The sequence below is a fragment of the Sycon ciliatum genome, chromosome 7 (assembly GCF_964019385.1).
Source record: "Sycon ciliatum chromosome 7, ocSycCili1.1, whole genome shotgun sequence".
In the NCBI taxonomy this organism is placed as follows: Eukaryota; Metazoa; Porifera; class Calcarea; order Leucosolenida; family Sycettidae; genus Sycon; species Sycon ciliatum.
In genome coordinates this window covers 25,189,100-25,212,893 of record NC_088649.1, presented here as the reverse complement: position 1 = coordinate 25,212,893, position 23,794 = coordinate 25,189,100, and the positions used below count along the sequence as shown (strand labels likewise).

Here is a 23,794-nt window from a genome sequence, read left to right as displayed (position 1 = left end):
TCATGCATGTGCGAATTCTGTTTGCTAATCCTTCTCATAACGCAAATTCCGTCACTGAGTTCGACTTTCCTTGGAGAGCGAACGTGAACGCGAACGTGAACGTGAACTATGTTCACATACCCAACTCATAAATAATACAGAAGACAATGGTACTGAGACAAGGACAAACGTGATAACTACTCAGAAGGGGCTGCACCGAGGTGCAGCAGTGATGGTGGGATATTGATGGCTCTGCCGACCTGAGGTCTCAGCATCACGGCCAGAAACACGCACCAAAAACAAAAGATAGAGCTGTAAGGGTCAGCAAAAATAAAAAAGAAAGCAAGGGCAAGCAACAGCTAGTACTAGCGTGCAGCGCAATCGTAGCAATGGGAGTCGTTGACAGGGCACTAGAATGTAGGTGGGTCGACAGGCAGAATGTCCGTGGACCATCGCCAATGCTGTCGGCGGAGGTATTCGTTGACGTTGCACTTAAACTTTTGAAGATTTTTGCGAGTTGGGGCGAGTCTAGAAAAGCTGGCGGCAGGGAATTCCACAGCTGGATTGCACAATGTGGGAAGCTGCGGAGAATGGTGTCTGGTGCTTGATGCGCTAGCAGATTTCGTAGCTGGTAACTGTGGCCGGCGGCCATGCGGAGATCGTTTCGAGTGCGAGTGGCGTCACGGGGCTCGGAGTCGGACCGGTGATGAAATGCAGTTTGTAAGTGTATGTTAATGCAGCAACGTATCGCCGTAGGCTGAGGCTCTGGAACTCCGTCCCGGGACCAATGATGCGCAATGTACGGCGTTGGATGCTATCTAGGCGTGCAAGATGGGAGGGAGCAGCTCCCATCCAGACGAGAGGAGCATACTCCAAAACGGGCCGTACAAACCCCTTGTACACCTTGAGGCGGCCTTCTCGGGAGAGATAGGGCGCAGCTCGCCGCAGGAGGCCCAAGCGCTGTTTGCCACGTATAGACACTGCACGGATGTGCTCCGTGAAGGACAGCGTCGGATCAAAAGTCACCCCCAAGAGCTTGATTGTGGATGACTCTGGCACAGGGTTGCCTCCAAAGAGGAGAAAGGGCAAGGCTAGTTGCGCTCTTTGCAGCGTGACTGTCATAGCCTGGGATTTCGACGGCTCAAACGCTACACGCCATTCCTTGCCCCAGTCTGACAGACAATTGACGGTGTCCTGAAGCAAGGCAGCAGCAGTGGGGAGGTCGTTACGGAGAAGAGTGCACAATGTCGTATCGTCAGCATAGGCTTCCAGCTGCGTGTTCCCAGCAAGGCATGTTGATACGTCATTATTGTATATGAGAAACATGGTTGGCCCCAAGATGCTGCCTTGTGGGACTCCCGCCTTGATGGGGTCTGGACGGAAGGTTGCAACACCGACAACACACTGTATGCTTCGGTTAGACAGGTACAATGTCAGCCCTGCAGTGAGGATTCCTTGCTCTGTATTAAACTTTGGCCGATTGGGGTTTTCAAAAAGCCTCTATGACACTTTGGCCGGCTATTTACTTTGGCCGGTTGGTACCAAGCGACGAAATCAGTGAAATTAAATCGCCAGCGAAAATTATTATTATTATTATTATGAACCTCACGCGGACGTGCGACTAGTTGTTGGAGGTGACAGCGTTGCGAATACCTATACTGGCTCTCAACGTTTGTTTAGCACAACTCCATGAGCGACTCTGACTCACTCTGCTACCTGGAGCTTCACGAGGTGTTTGTCGCGCTGGAAACAAAGCGTCTCTGTAAGTTTGTACCCCTGGTGATGGTTTGGCCTGGAGAGCGGTATATAAGTGGTGCTTTTCAGGCACAATCTTCCTCAGCCTACTCAAGCTCAACTGATGAGGGGTGAATTCCCCGAAACACTGTGTATTGAGCAGGTAGTGGTGCTTTCTTGCAGGTTTGCCGAGTGGAAGGTGCGACGTGCTCCTCGTGTGCTCCGTATGGCAGTCGTGAGTCAGTCAAGTGTCAAGTTCGGCAAGAAGCGTGTGTTCCTAGTTGGAACAATCAACTTTATTATTACTATTAGAATGGAAAAGGACATATGGAAACGAGTTAAGAGTAACTCTCCACCACTGTAACTAGATACTATATACAGTCAGAAAGTGCAACAACTAGGCACATAACTGACAACGTACTGAGACATTCGACGTCCTGACACCTAGCTTCAACACATCTTCGTAGCGCTAACCGACAGCCTTCCAACTTGGAAGGTTCAAGGTTATGGAAAGACCAAAGAGGGGAAGTTGTTGCACTTTCTGACTGTATAATTATTATAGTATCTAGTTAGTGTGGTGGAGAGTTACTCTTAACTCGTTTCCATATGTCCTTTTCCAATCTACTTTTATTATTGGCTCAATACCCGAGTTTCAAATTATTATTATTATTGCAAATAACGCTGAGTAATTACATGAATGCATAAAAACCAGCATTTGCTTCCGGGAAGGATTCACAAACATAAGACAAAAACACCATGGCTCAATGTAACTGAACATACGAAATGCAGCTTCTATTGTCAAGTTCGAGTGGCAATGTCAGAAAGACGGTAGACTGTTCATGCACGATGTTCACCCTGCAGGGGATAAGTCAAGGACGCAGCTCGGCAGAGGAAGATGAGTGCCGCGGGTTGCCATTCCACCGTGACTTATCCCCTGCCAACTGCCGCAGCTGATTAAGGCCTCTAAGCGTGCCCAGGCGAATGCCGAGTTGGGCTAGGCAGTCCTGAGAAAGAGCTGAGAGGAGAGTTGTCCTGGGTCGGTCCAGTCAACCGCGCAGGCTCGCGGTGGCTGAAAACTCTAACACGCGCTATGGGGGAGAGCTCTTCTGCATTCTCAGTACGTGACCAAGGAACTCCCAACGCCGTTGGTCAATCTCGAGCGAATTAGAGCGAAAATTAGTTGATTTTAATACAGTAATCGGATTTGCTGGCCTTTTCGTAGTAATACATTGACCTGTTGAGCCAATGAGGACGGCCGAATGCATAGTGGCCTGTGGAGCACATTACAAAACTTTACAGTCTCCTAAAATACGTATCCTGTCTGATGCCAAAAGAGGCTGCAGATTTAGTTTTTCTGCGCGTCGACGGGATGTCTGTCCTGACGTTTCCTGGGACCGGCGCTATCTCTGCCGATCACGGCCGTTTTGGAGTCGACGGGATGTCTGTCCTGACGTTTCCTGGGACCGGCGCTGGCTATGCCGATCACGGGCGTTCTGGACTCGACGGGATGTCTGTCCTGACGTTTCCTGGGACCGGCGCGGACTCTGCGGATCACGGGCGTTCTGCGGTCGACGGGATCTCTCTTCCGATGTTTCCGTTGACCGGTGCTGAATCGCTCGTTCACGCTTATTTTGGAGACGACAGGATCTCTCTTCCAAAATCTGTTTTGCTGACGCATCCTATCATCTATTCGGCAACTAACATCCATTCTAAATTCATTTCCTTCTCGACTCTCCTTATTTCTTTCCAAATCGCCCTCTACACCAGGGAGTCGTATACAGAATACGACGAATATTGTGGCCAGCTGTTTGTACGGGACGGTATCGGACAGATACAGGAGCCAGCAAATATTGTGGCCGGACGTTATTTTGTATGCGCAATTTCAGATTCGTTGAGATCACCTAGCGTTGAAATGACAAATTACTTTCAAAAATCCAAGGGGACAAGTTGCCCGTTGGATCGAACATTTGTCAGAGTATGATTTTGCGTGGATACATCGCCCGGGCCACAACACGGAAACGCAGATGGTCTTTCCAGATATCCAGTCGATGAAGCGTCGCCCACGATTAACTCGCTCCATTTTCTAGGCAGTGATGAGGCATGTAGGGAATGGCAAGAAGCTACTGATAATGATCGAGATCGTAAAGAAACCAAAAACCGATTACGAAGCCACAACCGCAATAAGTAACCGACTCGTCCAGGCGCATGCGCTCTCTGGACCGAAAAAGGTAAACATTTTGTAGACAATGGGTTGGTTTATCGAAGACTTCAGAATAATGCTAGCCAGTTGATTGTTCCTCTCACATTTCGTAGTCGTATTATTCGTGAAGCGCACTCGACAGCGGTCACCGGCCATTTCGCCACAAAATGCACGATTGCATTAGTCGTGAAAAAGTATTTTTGGATTGGGTTTCGAGCTGACATTGACGAATTTTGTCGCAGGTGTACCGACTGTCAGCGTTCGAAAAAAAGAAAAGAATCCGGTTGATCGTGCACCTTTGCAACATTTGGCTTCTTCCAAACCGCTTAAACTGGTTGCAACGGATCTGATGGGCCCACTGCCAATCTCCTCGTCGAAACATGCATATTTTCCCGTGGTTGACCATTTTTCAAAATGGACTGAATGATATCCATTGCCAGATATTTGTGCATGTACTGTCGCTCAATGTTTTGTGAAAGAGTTTGTGTCTCGCCATGGTTTACCTGAGCGCATTCACACTGACCAGGCTAAGCAGTTTGAATCACTATTGTTTCGTGTGCTATGCTTACGTCTTGACATCGATAAATCACGAACGACTCCGTATCATCCGCAGGGCGATGGTGTTTTTGAGAGAGCGAATAGAACGATCCAGAATATTTAAAAAAAAAATTGTTGATGAGGCCAATTCGAATTGGGACGTTCTCCTGCCATCGACGATGTTGGCGTACAATACGAGTGTTCACGCATCTACAAATGTTACGTCGTATTTTTTAGCCCTTTACCGTTTTAGGTATTTGTACAGCAAAAACCGACCGTCATTGTTCATGCCGTAACCGTTTTATTTTTACTTGTATTATGTACAACGTGGGGTGATACCCTCAGAAATGCGATGCAACAACTTTCAAGTCCAGAAAACGAACACAGATTTCACTATTAGCACTAATAACTATTTGGATTTATTGCCGATCGGGCAAAACTGTTGCAATATGAAATAAATCAGATCCGTGCACTGGAGTGGATCCCTAAGGTAAGTGGATACCAGGTTGGTTCTCTGGGTGGAATGCAGGAGTGTTGCCAGTCACAGCGGTGCCAGCATTGTAACAAGTATTGCAAATATCGACTAGTGCAGGTTGCACCGCTGGCTTAATTTGAGAGTCCCCTTCGCCATCGACCTTGCCCAGTCCATCGAAATCGCCTTTGGAAATGTTTGACGCAAATAGGACCTGCCACACGCACACCACTTGCTGCGCCTACACCAACACTTCTTTCTGCGCCTGCACACACGTACAATACCCTGTCTCGCACTTCAATTTAATGTGAGTTGTCTATTTAAGGAATATTTCTTTGATGTCGCTTTCTAGCGGATCGACGGATTTCGCCTCGCCATGCGTTCGCCTGTTTCCTTACTGTTTAATGCCTACTGATATTCCTGTTTTTGTTTCAAGTATACAGCCACAGTTCGACGGATTTCGCCACGCCATGCGCTCGCCTGTACCTTTGTTGTCTACCATTATGCCTGTGTTTGTTATATGCGTGATCATGTGGAGTGTGTTAACATGGGCTTTGGAAGTTGTTGGTTTCCAGGATCCTTGTCGTTTCCTTGTCGTTTTCTGTTGTCCTTGCCGTTCTTCTTGTGCGGGCCTGTTTTGCAGCTTTCCTTCCCTGACTTTTTCCCGCAAACCGCGCTGCAAGATTTTGCCAATCGACATCTTGGACATCACTTACAATGTTTACTCCCTCTCTCTCTCTCTCTCTTTCTCTCTCTTTATGTCTCTCTCTCTCTCTCTCTTTATGTCTCTCTCTCTCTCTCTCTCGCTCTCTCTCCCTCTCTTTTGCTCCCTCTCTCGCTCCCTCCCTCTTATTACGGCTAATTGTTCTCGCTCTTTCTCTTTTGTTGTCCCATAAACTTCTTTATATTCGATCTATTTGCAATTTTCCCCTTCCTTTTTATTTCTCAACATGGACGCGGAGTCTTTTCAAGTAGGGGTGGCATGTTAGGTTCACGATCTCACATATGCACACACTCGCACACTGGTACGTACTCACACACTTGTATGCACTCACACACTCGTACTCATCTTTACAGACTTGTACTCACCTTCACTCTCAAATCCACTTTTGAACTCTCGTACTCACCTTTTAACCTTTTCTAACCTTTTCCTCCGTTGGCCTGGATAGCTGGATTCGTGCTCTACAGTCCGTTTCAAAAAGATTTGCAATCCTGGCGATCGCCCGCGGAGATTGACGTCTTACCATATGAGCACTCGAGCGCTGCCTGGAAAAACTCACTGTGAACTCGAAGAAATATTCCGCGCGAAAGCAGGAAAAATGACAACTCACTCACGTTGATACAGTCATGTACGTCTGGTTTACAACAAACTAGTTCTTCCTCGTATCGATAATGGAGTCAGAGAGGACATGTCGAAACGAAAGTGTTGTAAATGTTGACGAGCGGCATGTGTCCCAATTCGTTTTGTGACCAAAATAGTTTCTTTGAGCTGCGATGCAATTTACTCACCATGTTACGAAAACGACATCGACACGGACTCATTCCCAAGGCCATGAATTGGCAAAGCTATCCGTGTGACTTCGACGACATTTTGAGAAAAGCATACGCTTGTGAACGCTGATAGAAGACGGCGTTGACTCTAAATTCAAATAAATTGGCGATCTTGAAATACTAAAATGAATCTCAAAAAGCTACAGCACGATGACTTCCATATTCACTCACACCATTGCAGTGTTGTGGGTGTGTTCACATGGCGTGAGCCAGTCAAGTGTCAGCCAGTTCGGCAGGAAGCGCGAGCTCCAACAACAAGTCGTTTGGTGCAGCCATCTTCTTTGTCTTGTACCAGCTTGATCACCAAAACAATGAAAAAAAAGTTTGACTTGAGGATAGGTTGGGATTTGAACTCACAACTGCATGGTCAGCAGACAGCATTCATAACCACAAGGCCAAAAAGGAAAGGATAAATCGTGGGTTTTGATAAAAAATCGATACTGGCTTCCTGGGCAAATTGTAACCCATGGGAAAAGGCCGGAAACCTGGCCCAAATTTTAACTCCTTAACGGCTGGTCCCATTGTTCCGAAACCTTCACAGAACAATTTGCCGTGTCCTAACAAGCCATTCGATGTACTTTGTTGTCCAAATTTCCCTTATCTTCATACTTTTTAAGACCCAAACCTGATTGTAAATCTTTTTGAAACAGACTATAGTTTTAAATTTAGGAGCGAGCCACCTTAAAGGTTGCGATACGGCCACAAGTTACGAGAACTTGGAAGCTTTCTCACGTTTCTCTTCCAACAAATGCAGTGTGCAAGGCCTCAAACTTACTACGATGGACTTACCGAACACAGCATTCACTGGCTCACATGCACTAACGACAGTTCACTTTTGTCCCAATGCAGTCCACCGGCTTCTACCTCATCTTGAATTCCTCAAAGGCGACTGGGCCCGACGGTTTTTCCGCTCCTGTCTTGAAGGAATGCGCCAGGGAACTTGCAAAGACGCTATCTCAGCTCTTTGCTTCCACGGAGTTCCACCTGGAAAAGCTTTCCGTGAGCGGCGTCCGATTAGGGTCATAAAGGGTGGGGGAGGGTACATGAGATATATAAGTTTCCGTGCATGGCACGGTAAGTGGAGTTAGCAACACACCAACATCCTTGCCATAAGCAACATTGGTACACTCTTAACATGCATGCACTCCGAATTCCCGCGTTTCCTCACGGGACTGTGCGGAGCATGCGCATTACTCCAATTCGCCATGCTGTTGTTTCTTGCTCTTCGCTTTGCTGTGCTGACGGTCAAATTGTTTGACTATCACGGCCAGTTTCTGATCAATATCCGATCAACCATGTCTCTGTCAGTGAGCGATATCCAGCCAAAACGCTCTTTGCTTTGCTGCGCTGACAGCTCTTCGCTTTGCTGCGCTGACTGTCAAATTGTTTGAATTTCGCGGCCAGTTTCTGATCAATATCCGATCAACCATGGCTCTGTCAGTGAGCGATGTCCAGCCAAAACGCTCTTTGCTTTGCTGTGCTGACGGTCAAATAGTTTGACTCTCGCGGCCAGTTTCTGATCAATATCCGATCAACCATGTCTCTGTCAGTGAGCGATGTCCAGGCAAAACGCTCTTTGCTTTGCTGTGCTAACTCAGTGACGGTCAAATTGTTTGACAACTGCGGCCAGTTTCTGATCAATATCCGATCAACCATGTCTCTGTCAGTGTCAGTGAGCGATGTCCAGCCATAACGCTTCTTTGCTTTGCTGCGTTGAAGGTCAAATTGCTTGACGATCGCGCCCAGTTTCTGATCAATATCCGATCAACCGTTTCTCTGTCATAGAGCGATGTCCAGCCAAAATGCGCTCCGCTGAGCTGCGAAACGCACTGGCATCCCGCAATTTAGACCCGACAGGAACAAAACCTACTCCGCGGACTAGCCTGCACGCGAGGACTTGGCCGCTCCAGCAGCGGAGCAGAACTTAGCCAGGGCAAGCTACACCCAGGGACTGATCAGTGGCAGCAGCATTGTTCCAGATCCGGTACTTATAGCGCATTGCCCACTATGCTAATTGGCAGCCGCATTGGACGGCACTCGCATCAATTGCTGTAAATAGTAATGCCGATTGTATTTTTGGGAGAACAGTAAGGATCGTGATTCAGGCCGACATTGAGCCAAGTGCGCCTATATTCGCTCACAAGTGCATCCTTTAAGCCATCCCGTAAGGGAGAACAGTAGGGATCGTGGGTCAGGCCAGCATTCAGCCAAGTGCGCGTACATTCGCCCACAAGTGCATCCCTACTGCATGCTCGTGTATTGACACGTCTGAATTCAACAGTAGGGATCGTGGGTCAGGCCGGCATTCAGCCAAGTGCGCCTACATTCTCCCACAAATGCATCCCTACTGCATGCTCGTGTATTGACACGTCTGAATTCTCGCCGGGCAACTGTTGCCTCAGTTAGTGTCAGCATTGGCCACAATAACACACAGCGGTGCTTGCAATACTAGCTCTGGCATTTGACCAGAATATTGCATTTTGTATGCGGCAATTGTTGCCTATCTCCTGGTAATACAACGCGTAATAGCTCCCAAACAGGTCGGCTTGTTGTGTGGTTGGTAACAATAATTTATTAACGAAATGCCAAATCCCGAAAACCCATTTGCCGTATCTGAAAAGAACAGAACTATGCCAAAAACGCCTTTTTAAGGTACATGCACAACATGACTTACAGGTATTGTAATTTGGTTGTGGTTTTGAACAGCCCGGCAGGTAGGTGAACAAGTTGATTACTGTACAAATTTCTGCGACAGCAAAGTAGAATTTTGACAGGATGTATATCACTTCCTGGAAGAATTTCTTATTACTCTATTTTGCGTGCTAGTTTGTAGGTGGAGTGTGTGGGTTACAGTGAGGGCTGCGTGCCACTCGGCTGTGTAGATTCACTCAAAGTGTGAGTTACAAAGTCTGAAGAAAATGTAGAACTGTTTCTGCTGGGATGACCACTACACCATAGCTCAGTGGTTACAGCATTACTGGCTACAAACGAGGGTCCCTGGATCGAGTCCTTGTGGTGTCAGTCAATTTTTTCTTCAGTCTGTTCTCCTTTGTGTCTTACCCTCGAAGTAGTGAACTCTATAAGCAGTAAAACAATAAATTATGATGTTTAGTTCTAGTGGTGAGCCAATTTAATTATGGTAAAAGAGCAGAAGGACAACCTATTACGAGTTATGACTAGGGATTATTATTATTTACACAAAAGACACAAAGGCACACAATGAAAACCTTGGCAAATCAATTCCGTTGAGACTCAGAGTTTCATGGCTGAACCAATCATCAGACAACGATAATGGAATAGGAGGCAGCGCTGGTATATCTAAACGGAGAGAGGTGTGATAATGCGATAGCGAGAGGAGTAATCGCGTGAATGTATACATGGTCAGGCTATTTCAGAGGCAGATGCAGTAGGCGCAGGTCTAGCACTAACAAGCACGCGCTTAATCTCGCTCACACACCACCCCCCCCCCCCCTACACACACACACACACACATACTAACACGCACACACATAGTAACACCCACACACATACACACATACACGCACACACTAACACACACAAATCTCGATTTGTGCGATCGAAGCACGATATTTTACGTCCTGAAACTGGCCGTGTGCCGACCACCGCGTGACATAGCAGATCGACGGATTTGATCGATTTGATCGACAATCAAGATCATGATCAAAATCCAAATGATCAGGTTGATCAGCAACATGATATTTGCTATGCTACCACTGTGATGTATGATGGAATGCTGCTTGAGTGAAACCATGAAGAGGCACGATGCCCTGCACTTCATGATTTGGGATCTAGCTGCAACCTGTTTTCCAGGAATATCATTTGAAATTTCGACCACGTAGCATACTGACCAACCACAAAAATCTCAATCCCTTGACAATACAAGCAGAATCCCTGGATTTTTCGCAAAATCCCTGGATGGCACAAAACAAGTGAAAAGTGATTTTCCCGCCAAAAAAAGTTCAACTCTGCAGATCTGCGTACGGCACAGTTCAACCCTGCACTGCAGTTCGATCAGTCGGCGCGTCGGCGCCCACCTATAGCGCCTGTCAGTGCAGATCTTGTGGTCAGGTCTTGAAAGTGCCGTTAACAGTTCGAAGTGCAAGTGCGCACCGTACATATTTTTGAAAAAACCGGGACATTCAAAGCAAATCCATGGAGTTTTCAGAAAAATCCTGTATCAGACGAAACTGTGACTTTTCCGGTATTTTCCTTCAAATCCCCAGGACCCCGGGAGTAGTGTTAATTCCCGGAATTTTCCAAGGAAAACCGGGAGGGTTGGCCAGTATGACAGGTATGACAGGTTCGAGCACTTGCTTTTCAGGTACAACCCGGAGAGATCGACTTGTTGGATACGGAAATGCATCCACAGCTATTTCGTGTATCTGGTAAGTTGGTCGTGTGTTTCGTGCATTTTTTAGGTTGCCAACAGTAATTTTGTGTTTCACGCATGGATGACATCTGTTGCCGGAGCGACATAGCCCGACAAAGAGAATAAAGTTGATTCCTATCGACATAATGTCCCTATTCCCACCTGATCTATATTACTGCAACCAGATAACGTGATGAGCTCAACACAATAGTCATTATTGGGGTTTTGAGCATAGTCAAGCCGAGTCCTAGACTTCGCTGATGCCGCACTGGAGACTGTCTCGCAGTCTCTCTGGACACTCATTGAACCGGAGCAGTGCAGTATCATCAGCAAATAAGGACACACCTAAAACATGACTGGGAAGATCATTAATATACACTAGGAAAAGGAGGGGCCCTAGGATGGATCCCTGCGACACTCCGGACAGAACAGGTGAGGCATCTGAGAGAAGTCCACCTACAAAGACAACTTGCGTTCTGTCGGATAGGTAGTCTGTAATCCACTCTAGCGCTGCGCCACACACACCGAAAACTTTGGAAAGTTTAGCAAGTAATGCACGGTGCCACACGGTGTCGAAAGCTTTCTCGAGGTCGAAAAAGCATAATGGCAACTTTCCGCCCCATATGACGATGGTCGGCAATGTTTTGGATCAGCTTGGTGAGCTATAGAGCGGTCGAATCACCACGACGAAACTCAGATTGCGCGGGATCAAGAGCAGGAGAAATAGGATCATATAGTTGATTGAAGAAGAGCCATTCGCAAAATTTGGAAATACAGGACAGGAGGGAAATTGGGCGATAGTTACTCGCTTGGGATTTGCTGCCTTTGCACTTGTAAATAGGCAAACATTTAGCCAGTTTCCATTCGGTAGGAAACTTGCCTGTGGTAAAGGAGAGGTTAAATAGGTGGCTAAGTGGAAAAGAAATCGCAGGAGCTAGTTTCTTTCTTGAAGGAATGCACAATGGAACTTGTAAAGACACTATCTCAGCTCTTTGCTTCCAACACGGAGTTCTACCTGGAAAAGTCTTCCACGAGCGGCGTCAGATTCGGGTCATAAAGGGTACATGAGATCATTCAACGAGATGCAATATCCCGAAATCCCATTTGCCACATCTCAAAAGAACTTGGACAAAAAGGCCTTTTAAGGTACATTCACAATGTGACTTACAGTTCGTTTAATTTGGTTGTGGCTTTGAACAGCCCGGCAGGTAGGTGAACAAGTTGATTTTCGTCCAAACCTCTGGGAGAACAAAGTAGAATTTGGATAGGATGTATGATCCTGAAAGAATATTGCGTGCTAGTTTGTAGGTGGAGTGTGTGGATTACAATGAGGGCTGCGTCCCACCCACCAGTATAGATTCACACAAAGTGTGAGTTACGAAGTCTGAAGAAAATGTTGAACAGTTTCTGCTGGGATGACCACTACACCATAGCTCAGTGGTTACAGCATCGCTGGCTACAAGCGAGGGTCCCTGGTTCGAGTCTTGGTGGAGTCAGGCAATTTGTTCTTCAGACTTCTCCTGCTGCCATTGCCGTCGTTGCTGATCTTGTCATTCTTCTAGTTGAGGCGCTTCCTGTCACTGCCATGCCAGTAAGTGTCTTGTCCGGTTGTTTTTCCGGTGGTCTAGTTAATTGTGAGGCGACGTTGCTTTGTGTTGATGCCGCTGCGTTAGATCATCTTGCACCAGGATGATTCTTTGCTGGACGTCTCCTGTTGTCGGATGCGTGCGTCCAGTTGTTGAAAACATTTGGCAACGATGGTGATGGCAGTCTAAGCACTGACATCAACGCCAAGCAACAGCAAAGATCGGCACCGACGGCGATGGCAGCGTCTAAAGCACTGACAGCGGCAATGGCTAGGGTCCACACGACTAGCCATTTGGTATCGGTTGTGTCCACCGCACATGCTGATTATTCTGATGTATGAGTCGTCCATCGTCATTTGTTAGAGCATTTTGATTGTTGTGCTGTGTATTCAGATGATTTTGTTCGATTGTGTCATGTGTACGCAGTGCTAGATTGTTTTGATGCCGTATACATCCACACAAAGAAACCCAACCTTTGCAAGCAAGCATAAGCAAATTAAATTCACACTTAGGCTGTTAGGTAGGTTGTCAAAACCTCGTTAGTTATGTCCAGTGATTATCTCTTGTTGTCGCACTAAATGTCACGCTTATTGAGTTATTGAAACTTCTTCGCGAAGGGGGAGCTGGTTTAGAGACCAGTCGTGACAATGCGAAACATATTCGTGTCTCACGAGTTCGGATGGGTCTACTCGTCATGAACGCTACGAGTGGGTTTTGAGCTATTTCTCATTTTTCGAAAATATCTCACCCATTCTTGTTGGAATAAAGCCAAAACCGTCGCAGTGCACACACCTCCACGCATTCCGGCAGCAAAGGCAGCAGCACGGGCAGCACAGAGCGGAACAGCGGAGCTGAAACTGACTCTCACCGTACCGATTCGGCACCAAAAGCGGCCCAGAGTTTGACCCACGCCAGCGCCGTATCCGAAACCGCCTCCGACGGTGCCAACACCACTCGGAAAGTGGACCTGCTCTCCAGCTCGCACCAAATGACCCAGTCAACGACCAGTACGAACCCGACATTATATCGCCCATGTCGGCAACCAGCACGACTGTGCACCCTGAAACGCCGCCAGGCCGCACAGGTACAGGTACGACAACATCCAACCTCACCGCACACCGACACAACCACTCCTACCATCACAACATGCAATCACCCAGATTCGGCGCGTGCTGAAGATCTCCTATCCTCACTGGTGTCTAACACAGACATGTCTAAACATCCAGCAAACCACTGGATTACCTCCGAACAATGCAGGAGAACCAGTCCCAATTCCAAAAAAAACAAAAAGAGAGCAACAACATCGACCCTGGCCACAGCCAACCCCTTGCCCCAGCACAGGGCTCACGCCTCAGCAAACTGGTATGACATGATACTCAATCCTAGCCTACAGTGACGTTGTTCTCCACACCTTTTAGGTATTTCATTAGATTTTTAGGAGATTTAGCCATACATGTAGCCATGCAACCGCTTATGCCAAATTCCACTCCCCTTTTTAATTACCTCCTCCTGCAATGAAGGGTCGCAAGCATCTTCGTATTATCTGCACAAACGCTTTCGGCCTAGCCAGCAAACCTCCCGACCTACAGCACGCACTCCTGCAGCATCAGCCCCACGTCGCAATTGTGACAGAAACGAAGTTCACTGCGGAGAAAGTGCTTCCCTCTGGCATCAGTTTCCCTGGATACAGCTCGCCATTTTGGTTGGACAGAACGGCACACGGGGAGGGGTAGCCATCTGGGTGAAGTCGTCACTCCCCTCCATGCTCAACACTGAACTCATGTCCCCGCACATGAGATCATCTGGTTTTCTCTCCAGCCGGGGCGAGGTCTCCGCACCGTCTTGGGAGCAGTGTTTCGGCCGGAGTCCTGTGCCCCTGGCGATCTCACCCTAATTGACCATCCCGACACCATCCTCCCAGAAGCTAGACAGCAGGGCCCCCACATTATCCTAGCTGGCGATTTCAACGTGCACAGCCAGGCTTGGTTGAACAGCTCGAAAACTACGCCTGCAGGCGAGGCTCTCGAAGATACCTGCTGCCCATCTTCTTTTAAGGGGGCAGCCTACCCATAAATTTCATATGGCATTCAATTGACCGTAACTTTGGTGTTTCTCAATGGATTTGAGTGAAATTTTGACCACACACTCCTGCTGGCCCTCAGGACATGATTTACAAGTTCTTGCACCTCACCGACAGGCTTTCCAGGCCGGAAAAACTCAAATTTCCGGCATAGTGCCACGGTGTGCGAGCCACCCAGGAGCCAAACAAATGCATTTACAAATTTTTCACATTTTCGTGCTCATTCTGTTCGTGCGTGGGACTCAAACCTAGAACAAGTCCAGAAGCAGCCATGGGTGATGGGGTAGGGCCCCTCAACGAGGTCTGGAATCTGTCACAACGGAACGAGTGGGCGTTCTCTCACACACTCCCACAGACCCAAGTCAATTTTTGAATCTTTTTAGGTTTAGCACGTGCTACAAGGTCGTACCTTTGATACAACATCCAGTGCTGGGACCTCCACAGCAAGCCATTTCCACAGCGCTGCACACCAAATCCAGGATACCCTCAGAAACCGGCAAAGACTACCACTCACGTTTCACTACTGCCTAGTACTGAATCCTACCTGACTTCTTGACACGACTCAAACTTGCCAAAGTCACTAAATCAACGTCAACTACAATAATCAAGCCACATATCTGCAACGTCACGAGGGTGCTGGCAAAGGTCCTGCTGCACGTGGCTCAAAAACCTGATTTTTTGGACTTGGAGCAAAATTCTGCACACTTTCACGTGTTTCCATGATACGACAAGTTGCGCACGGTCTGCTCACATTCAAATACAGTGCAGCCAACAAACAGCGTGCAACAAAAAAATCTTTCCTTGCAAGGGCACATTTTCGGCCATAACTCTTGAACGGCCGGTCAGATCGGGACACAATTTTCAGAGAATTTGCAGCTATTCATGCTCTTTCAACTGACGTAGCACTCAATATGAATTTACAAATTCGATTTTTCAGCGAATTTTTGGGTAGTCTGCCACCTTAAGCATGTCACCCGTAGAGACAACCCGCTAGACCTCACAATGGCAACATTCACGTCCCCAGTAACTACACGTACACTTCCACCCCTCGGTCGATCTGATCATGCAGTTGTACTCTCAGACTTTTCTGATCTGCTCCATAGACGTGAACCCCCCAGTGTTTTGCTACAACAGGGCAGACTGGGATCGTTTCAGGGCGCACCTTAGCAACGTGGAATGGGGTGATATCATCACGGAGGAAATTTCCTGTAAGCAAGTTACCGCTTCGATAACTGCAGCTGTTGTATAATTTGTCCCATCCAAAGTTCTGGAAACGAGGCCTTCCGATCCGGTATGGTGGATGCCTGAATTCACCCAGACCCAGAGGAAGAAGAAAACACCCTTATGACTCAGCACTTCAGCAGGCATCTACCAATTCCGTGACTGTAACGATCGCCACTCAGTTCCGACCATGACGTGCAAAGGAGGACAGCCTCTGTCGCGGCCTCTCATCTGGGTCCCTCAGAGACAAACAGTGGTGGACGAAGTTGAAGAACGACGCTGGCAACTGCACACAGCTCGAAATTCCCCTAATTGTCAACTCTGACGGCCGTGAGTGGGCAACGAGCTCAGGGAAAGCCAGGCATTTGCTCGCTTCTTTTCAAAGAAATGTAGCGTTGCCGGTCCGGACCTTGTGGAGGCAGAGCTACTGGACCCTGCTCCCTCAGATCCTCCACCTCTTCGCACCATCCGCTTCCGCCCAGAGGCTGTGCGCCGCCTCCTGGCAAAGCTCGACGTCACCAAGGCTACAGGGCTTGACAGTATTTCTGCTTGCGTCCTTAAGGAATGTGCTCGCGAGCTTTCAGAGCCACTGTCCAAGTTATTTGCCTTATGCTTCCGGTCTGGAGTCCAACCTAAGATGTGGAAGACGGCCAACGTGGTTCTGATCCACAAGCGACCTTCCCGCTCAACTACAGGCCCATATCCTTACTGTGCATAATCTCGAAAATCATGGAAACTCTAGTAAACAGACACATCGTAAACTATTTTGAGGACCACCATCTGCTCACGTCGCACCAGTTTAGATTTCGCGGAGGCCTCGGAACATAAGACACCTTGCAAGCTCTCCAAACTGCCTGGGCAAGCGCTGTGGGCTGTGGAGGGCGCCGAATATCCTTGCTGTGGACATCACAGGAGCGTTTGATCGTGTCTCACATGTCGGCCTCCTTCACAAGGTGCGTAGCCTGGCCTCTTCCCTCGACACCCGTTCCTTACAGTGCCTCTTTGGAGGCGTACGTCATATACGTACACGACCACTGCTGGAGTCCCCGAGGGAAGCATTCTTGGACCAACACTTTTCCAGGCGTACGTCAACGACACGCCAGATGTTCTTGCTGACGTCGACAGCCACAGCAGCCCCTGGGGCATGAAATCGCGGCCAGTTTCTGATCAATATCCGCTCAACCATGTCTCTGCCAGTGAGCGATGTCCAGCCAAAAACGCTATTTGCTTTGCTGTGCTGACGGTCATATTGTTTGACTATCGCGGCCAATGTCCGATCAACCATGGCTCTGTCAGTGAGCGATGTCCAGCCAAAATGCTCTTTGCTTTTCTGCGCTGACGGTCAAATTGTTTGACTCTCGCGTCCAGTTTCTGATCAATATCCGATCAACCATGTCTCTGTCAGTGAGCGATGTCCAGCCAAAACGCTCTTTGCTTTGGTGCGCTGATGCAATGACGGTCAAATTGTTTGACAATCGTGGCCAGTTTCTGATCAATATCCGATCAACCACGTCTCTGTCAGTGAGCGATGTCCAGCCAAAACGCTCTTTGCTTTGCTGCGCTGACGGTCAAATTTTTTGACAATCGCGGCCAGTTTCTGATCAATATCCGATCAACCATGTCTCTGTCACTGAGCGATGTCCAGCCAAAATGCGCTCTGCTGAGCTGCGAAACGCACTGGCATCCCGCAATTTAGACCCGACAGGAACAAAAACTACTCCGCGGATTCGCCTGTTCGAGTTGAAGTTGGCTCCAGACTACTGTACGCGATGACTTGGCCACTCTGGCAGCGGAGCAGAACCTAGCCAGGGCAAGCTACACCCAGGGACTGATCAGTGCCAGCAGCGTTGTTCCAGATCCGGTACTTAGAGCGCATTGCCCACTACGCTAATGGGCAGCCGCATTGGACGGCGCTCGCATCTATTGCTGTAAATAGTTATGCCGATAAATCATGTTTGGGTCATGTTGTATCTTTGGGAGAACAGTAAGGATCGTGATTCAGGCCGGCATTGAGCCAAGTGCGCCTATATTCGCTCACAAGTGCATCCTTTAAGCCATCCCGTAAGGGAGAACAGTAGGGATCGTGGGTCAGGCCGGCATTCAGCCAAGTGCGCGTACATTCGCCCACAAGTGCATCCCTACTGCATGCTCATGTATTGACACGTTTGAATTCAACAGTAGGGATCGTGGGTCAGGCCGGCATTCAGCCAAGTGCGCCTACATTCTCCCACAAGTGCATCCCTACTGCATGCTCGTGTATTGACACGTCTGAATTCTCGCCGGGCAACTGTTGCCTGAGTTAGTGTCAGCATTGGCCATAATAACACACAGCGGTGCTTGCAATACTAGCTCTGGCATTGGACCAGAATATTGCATTTTGTATGCGGCAATTGTTGCCTATCTCCTGGTAATACAACGCGTAATAGCTCCCAAACAGGTCGGCTTGTTGTGTGGTTGGTAACAATATTTAACGAAATGCCAAATCCCGAAAACCCATTTGCCGTATCTGAAAAGAACAGAACTATGCCAAAAACGCCTTTTTACGGTACATGCACAACATGACTTACAGTTTTTGTAATTTGGTTGTGGCTTTGAACACCCCGGCAGGTAGGTGAACAAGAGGAGTAATTGCGTGAATGTATACATGGTCAGGCTATTTCAGAGGCAGATGTAGTAGGCGCAGGTCTAGCACTAACACGCACTCGCTTAATCTCGCTCACATACCACACCCACACACCCACACACCCACACACACACACACGCACACACACACACACACATACTAACACGCACACACATAGTAACACCCACACACATACACACATACACGCACACACTAACACACACAAATCTCGATTTGTGCGATCGTGACGGTACTTTTCGCTGCTGTTATTTCGCTAATCTCTCTCTGGTTTTGTAGACCTGAATGATGTCAAAATTCCATGGCTACCTGCAGTGGCCATGTTCTACCTTAGCAGACGGATGGTCATTCATAGCTGTCTACATACAACTGTATCTGATACGAGGCTGCTCTTGGTTCTGCACGGGTTTCGGTTAGTGTTAAAACGATCTCCCCGGGTACTCGTTAGCTCGCTCGCCAGAAACTCGGCTCGTTTGTGCGGCCAGCTCGTTTGCACTAACGAACAAGGTACACCGTACTCCGTACACATGGTAGTACATGTCGACCGGGGAGTCGTAAAATATTTTATGATTTCCTGGTTGATAGAGAGTCCAGTCTCGTGCAACGTGAAAATCAATCGCAGTTACAGTGTCTGTATGCCTGCACGACACTTGAGTTGTTTGTGTTGTCATTGCAGCTTTGGGGGTCTCTACTGATGTCTTGTTCCGCATCTGAGTGAAAGTTCACGCTCAGTTGTTTGGAAGTTTTCTCCCGCGATGCAGCGAAGACCAGGGCTTCTTGCAATCCTTGCAAAACGGTCTATTCTTACAAAGGCTACTTAACCACGGCGCCGAAAAGACATCTTGACACCAAACAGCAGTCCAAAGTGGGTAGCAGCAACCCCAATTATGCCAGTGGTGATAATTTGCGGTGATAATTTGAACCAGCTGAAAAAATCGAACTTTGAAAAATATATATTCAAAAATTCATATTTGCCACATCAATGAAACTCGTTAGCTCGCTCGATAGCTTGCTCGATAGTGGAACTGATCGTTCGTTTTTATAGATATGCTCGTTTCAACACTAGTTTCGGTACAGGGTGGATGAAGAACCACATTTTCGCTTACGTTGGTTGCGACCACCTCGTGAGCGGCATTAGGTATCGGTCATAAAGGGGAGGAGAAGGGTACCTAAGGTCAACCAACGAGATGCCACTGGGCACTGGTGGATAATCATCGAAAAGGTGGCAGATTCTGCTCAAAAAGCAGTGAAATTGGCGGGCAATTTGTCGAATTTTGCTCTAATTCTTTATCCACATACTAAACATGCATGAAATTTACAAGAAAAAGTACCGAATTCTGCCAATTTTTGACGGCATTATCCGCATATGCCTAGATGCTACATCCTGAAATCCCATTCGCCACATCTTAAAAGAACAGAACTATGCCAAAAAAACGCCTTTTTACGATACATGCACAACATGACTTACAGGTATCTCAATTCGGTTGTCGCGTCAAACAGCCCGGCAGGTAGGTCAACAAGTGTAGTATTCCACAAATATCTGGGAGAACAAAGTAGATTTTTGATAGGATGTATACCACTTCCTGGAAGAATTTCTTAATACTCTTTATACCATGCTTTACACATTTACCGCATATCAAAATAACAGAACTACGCAAAAAATCTCTTTTCCGATATATGCACCCCATGACTTGGATAAGATGTACATTGTGTAGTATCCCTGCCTTGCTTGTAGCGTATCCTCGTACGTTAGCGTATCCCTATACGTTAGCGTATGTTGTCTGTTGCCTGTAAAAGCTGCTAGCCATTTTAGTTTTCATGAGATTTGATAACGACAACAAAGCCGAACAGAAGAGCTGTTAAACCTCCAGGTGTGTACCGGAGAAAGTTCTTTTTATTCCCGCTTCTTTTTTTTCAAAGAGAATTGGTGAGCACACATGCTCATTCCCTGGGCACTGCAAATTCACCACTCGTTTTCATTTCTCAGAATCATTTTCAACGTTTTTGGCAAATTGCCCTCAGCAGGATGCTATATGAAGTGGAAGTCTGCAAAGGAGAAATTATATACATCAATTTGGTGTTCTTAGGTGTTAATATTTCTATGACTACACATGTTACCTCAGTGCTGTGAATATGACATGTCTAAAACTAGTGAAAGAACACAAGCTTTCACTGACTTCTATGCTGTGTGTTGGTAGTAAGTAATTATTAGTTAGCACAGCGCAGATGTCACCAGATAACTTGAGAAATGTCTGAACAGGTTTCTCGCGAGCAATATACGAAAGTGACCATGTCAGTGTTTTCCAGAAAATACTGTCACCTTTAGTTGCGCTCGGTGAAATCCGGCCCGAAGTGCAAAGCCGGCGCCGCGAATTGGCGCGAAGCTAGCTCCCATTACATCACTGGCGATTTGTGTGTATGAACTCAACGGTACGCGTAAAAGTTCGGAGTGCACGTGTTGCGTACTAAAAACAGTTCAAAATTTCTTTCAATCACTTCACTCAAGCACAGCAGGATCTTCTCGATACCGGAGTACCCAACATCCTGTTTCAACCTCCCTCTTCGCCGGACATTGGTTGGTTAGTTGGATTTATTTAAAGTCGAACAACAAACAGGCATGTCTGCCTCCTTATATGAAGACCACTTCTGGCTGTAAAACATTTTAAAGAAAAGAGAAAGGAAACATGAAGAAGATAAGATCAAGAATGTATAGACTGAGCATACAGCTAGCCGGAGACTGAGCATACAGCTAGCCTCGGTATGTATCAGAGCATCATGATTACTACATACTAGTACTCAAGACAGGGGAGGGGGTTGGTGTCATGCTACAGTAAGACAATACGCGTGCAACACACCCTTGAACTGGAGGGGGGGGACGTGATGTTTCTCGCATCAGGTGGAAGACTGTTCCAAACGCGTGCAGCAGAAAGAGACACGGGATGAGTTCTGGATGGAAGCTGCAGCAGATGTTGTTGGGAGCCGAGCGTTTGGCCAGCCCTGGTCGGAGTGTCGAAATCTCCAAATAATGCGCTGATCAGCGGCTGCTCCATGGTGGAATGTAGGCACCGGTACCGGTAGACCAGCGAGCACACTGTCTCACGCAAGAGCTGGTGTACACGAAGCAGGTTGTCATACGGGTACGGGAGGTCAAGTTGTACATGACATGAATCCAATCGAGAATGTGTGGGCTCTCCTCAAGATTTGACAAGAAGAGAATAATTCCACATCGCTGCGAGAATGCTGACCAGCTGGTGCAGGCACTGCACCTGGAGTGGGACTTGTTGGCTCCTGACACGTTTTCCCCATACGTGGAGTCAATGTCACGTCGTGTTGAAGCCCTAATCGAAGCAGACGGTGGCCACACAAAATATTGAAGCCCTGCTGTTCTGTGTATGAAATAAACCGCTTCGAAACGATCTCCGTCTTCTTTACTTGTCCTGAACTGAAATGAATGTTGCACTTGTCTTTGTTTGGGGTGGTTTTTACACTTTGGTGTAAGCATGCATGCGTATGAGTACAGCACATGCACAGTGCATACGGCACATGCACAACTGTAGATAACCAGTGTGGTGTGACTGTTTTAGAGTAATGACCATTCAGCACTGGTGTTGATCTCTGGGCCTTCGTTTCTGATCTCCACTGCCTCCCACAATTTGCGGCTTGCCCTCTCACTGGACCTTGCAATCACAGACACTGCTGAGAAGATGCTGTCCCCGACACTCAGGTTGATCCCTGCATGCTTAGCTCACATGTGGTCACCCCATGGCTTCTCCACAGTCCACCTACGAGCTTCAACATTGTGTTCCTTCAGTCTCGTCTCCAGTGTGTGACCCGTCTCTCCAATGTATTTTACCCTGCACAACTTGCATTGCAGACGGTATATCACATGCTTCCTCAAATGATGAGGCTCTCTGGATAGTAGTTGAGTTGAAGTTGGTCTTTTCTGCTCACTTTCTTCACACATGGTGTCATTGGAAGACAGACGTTGTCCTCTTAAGAATTGAGACTTGGCAACGGCAAGTTTGATGTGATGGGGCACAGCAGATGCGTAGTCTATCAGCAATCCACTATTGCATGGCTTTTGACAGAGCTTGTACGTCATCTGGCCCGACTGTTGTATGGCAATCGTCACGTCCATGTAATCAATCCAGCCTTTGCTACTGCTGAGCTCGTAGGTGAACTTGAGTCGGTCGTGTCCTGCATTGAAGTGCTGTATTAGCACCAAGAGGCGTTTCTCACCGTGGGTCCAGAGAATGATCACATCATCAATGTACCGTTTGTACAGCACAGGCAGAACCGGTGACTCAGCCAGAAGGTGGGTTTCCAGAGAGTGCATGAACAATATTGCGAATGGTGGTGCTAGATTATTGCTCGGTCCAAGCTCCAGAATCCGCCTGGTGCTGTCCGGCACACAATCATCCACAACCAATGCCCGCTGGACACTGGATCCATCACATGTCGCCGCACTACTGGTCCGAGCGCCAAGCTGGGCTTGTGATGCGGCTTGCGTAATTTCATGCTCTTGCTTGCCAGCTTCTGCACGAAGCTTGCCAAGCTTCCGGGCTAGCCTTGCATTTGTATCGATGCGCTCCTTTGTGGCTACGCAACGCTTCATGGTACGGATCCTTATGTAACTCTACCGAGCGAATGACCAGAGCTTGTCCCGAAAGTGCGTGCTCTGTCTCAAGCGAAAGTCCTTCTCTGCACACTTGTCCTCTATGGCGTCGCTCAGAAGACGAAGGCAGTGCTGGTGTCTTCTTCTTTGGCGGACTTGCTTGTGCCTGGAAGACCTTGGCTGTCAGGTACCCTGGGTTATAAATCGTGGAATAAAGTTTTCCCTCCGGCATTGTAGCAGAAATGACCACTGACACTCGCTGCTTTGCAACTTGTATGCCCATTGCACATAGCGCCACGGTGACGCGCTCCAGGAAGAGGAGAACCACGAACGAACGCTTCTTTTATTAACCTAACAATCCAGGTGTGTACCTGAAGATCGATTAAAAGTAAATTCGTGCACTCGTCTACCACTACATTGGTGGCAGCGGTGCGTGAACTCGTACCTTGACTATTTATGGAACGTCAGTCTCGTTGTTAGTACCCACTACATAGGTGGCTGTTGTCTACCTAGTCAGTCATCAAGTTATTGCTCAACCTGCTGCTGCTCCCACAGCTGCTGCACCTGCCGTCGCTGCTCCTGCTCCTACATTGTACGTGAAGTGTGTGTGTGTGTTACAGTGAGGTCTGCATCCCACCCACCGGTGTAGATTAACACAAAGTGTGAGGAACGAAGTCTGAAGAAAATGTTGAACAGACTCTGCTGGGATGACGACTACACCATAGCTCACTGGTGACAGCATCGCTGGCTACAAGCGAGGATCCATGGTTCGAGTCCTGGTGGTGACA

General features: G+C 47.8%; 1 protein-coding gene and 1 long non-coding RNA gene across 2 annotated transcripts in view; both read right to left on the bottom strand.

The window, feature by feature from the left end:
- The window catches only part of LOC135821742 (fibrillin-1-like), a 94,257-nt gene extending 84,069 nt beyond the window's left edge, over positions 1-10,188 (bottom strand). The window contains exons 1-2 of the mRNA XM_065334739.1: positions 10,070-10,188; positions 9,148-9,219 (exon numbers count right to left, since the gene is read on the bottom strand). Coding sequence (XP_065190811.1) covers positions 9,148-9,219; positions 10,070-10,188 — 191 coding nt within the window. The remainder of the gene's footprint in view (positions 1-9,147; positions 9,220-10,069) is intronic.
- A 1,843-nt stretch (positions 10,189-12,031) lies between these two features.
- The window catches only part of LOC135820956 (uncharacterized), a 67,978-nt gene continuing 56,215 nt past the window's right edge, over positions 12,032-23,794 (bottom strand). The window contains exons 5-6 of the long non-coding RNA XR_010554224.1: positions 19,860-19,931; positions 12,032-12,103 (exon numbers count right to left, since the gene is read on the bottom strand). This is a non-coding gene — a long non-coding RNA (uncharacterized LOC135820956). The remainder of the gene's footprint in view (positions 12,104-19,859; positions 19,932-23,794) is intronic.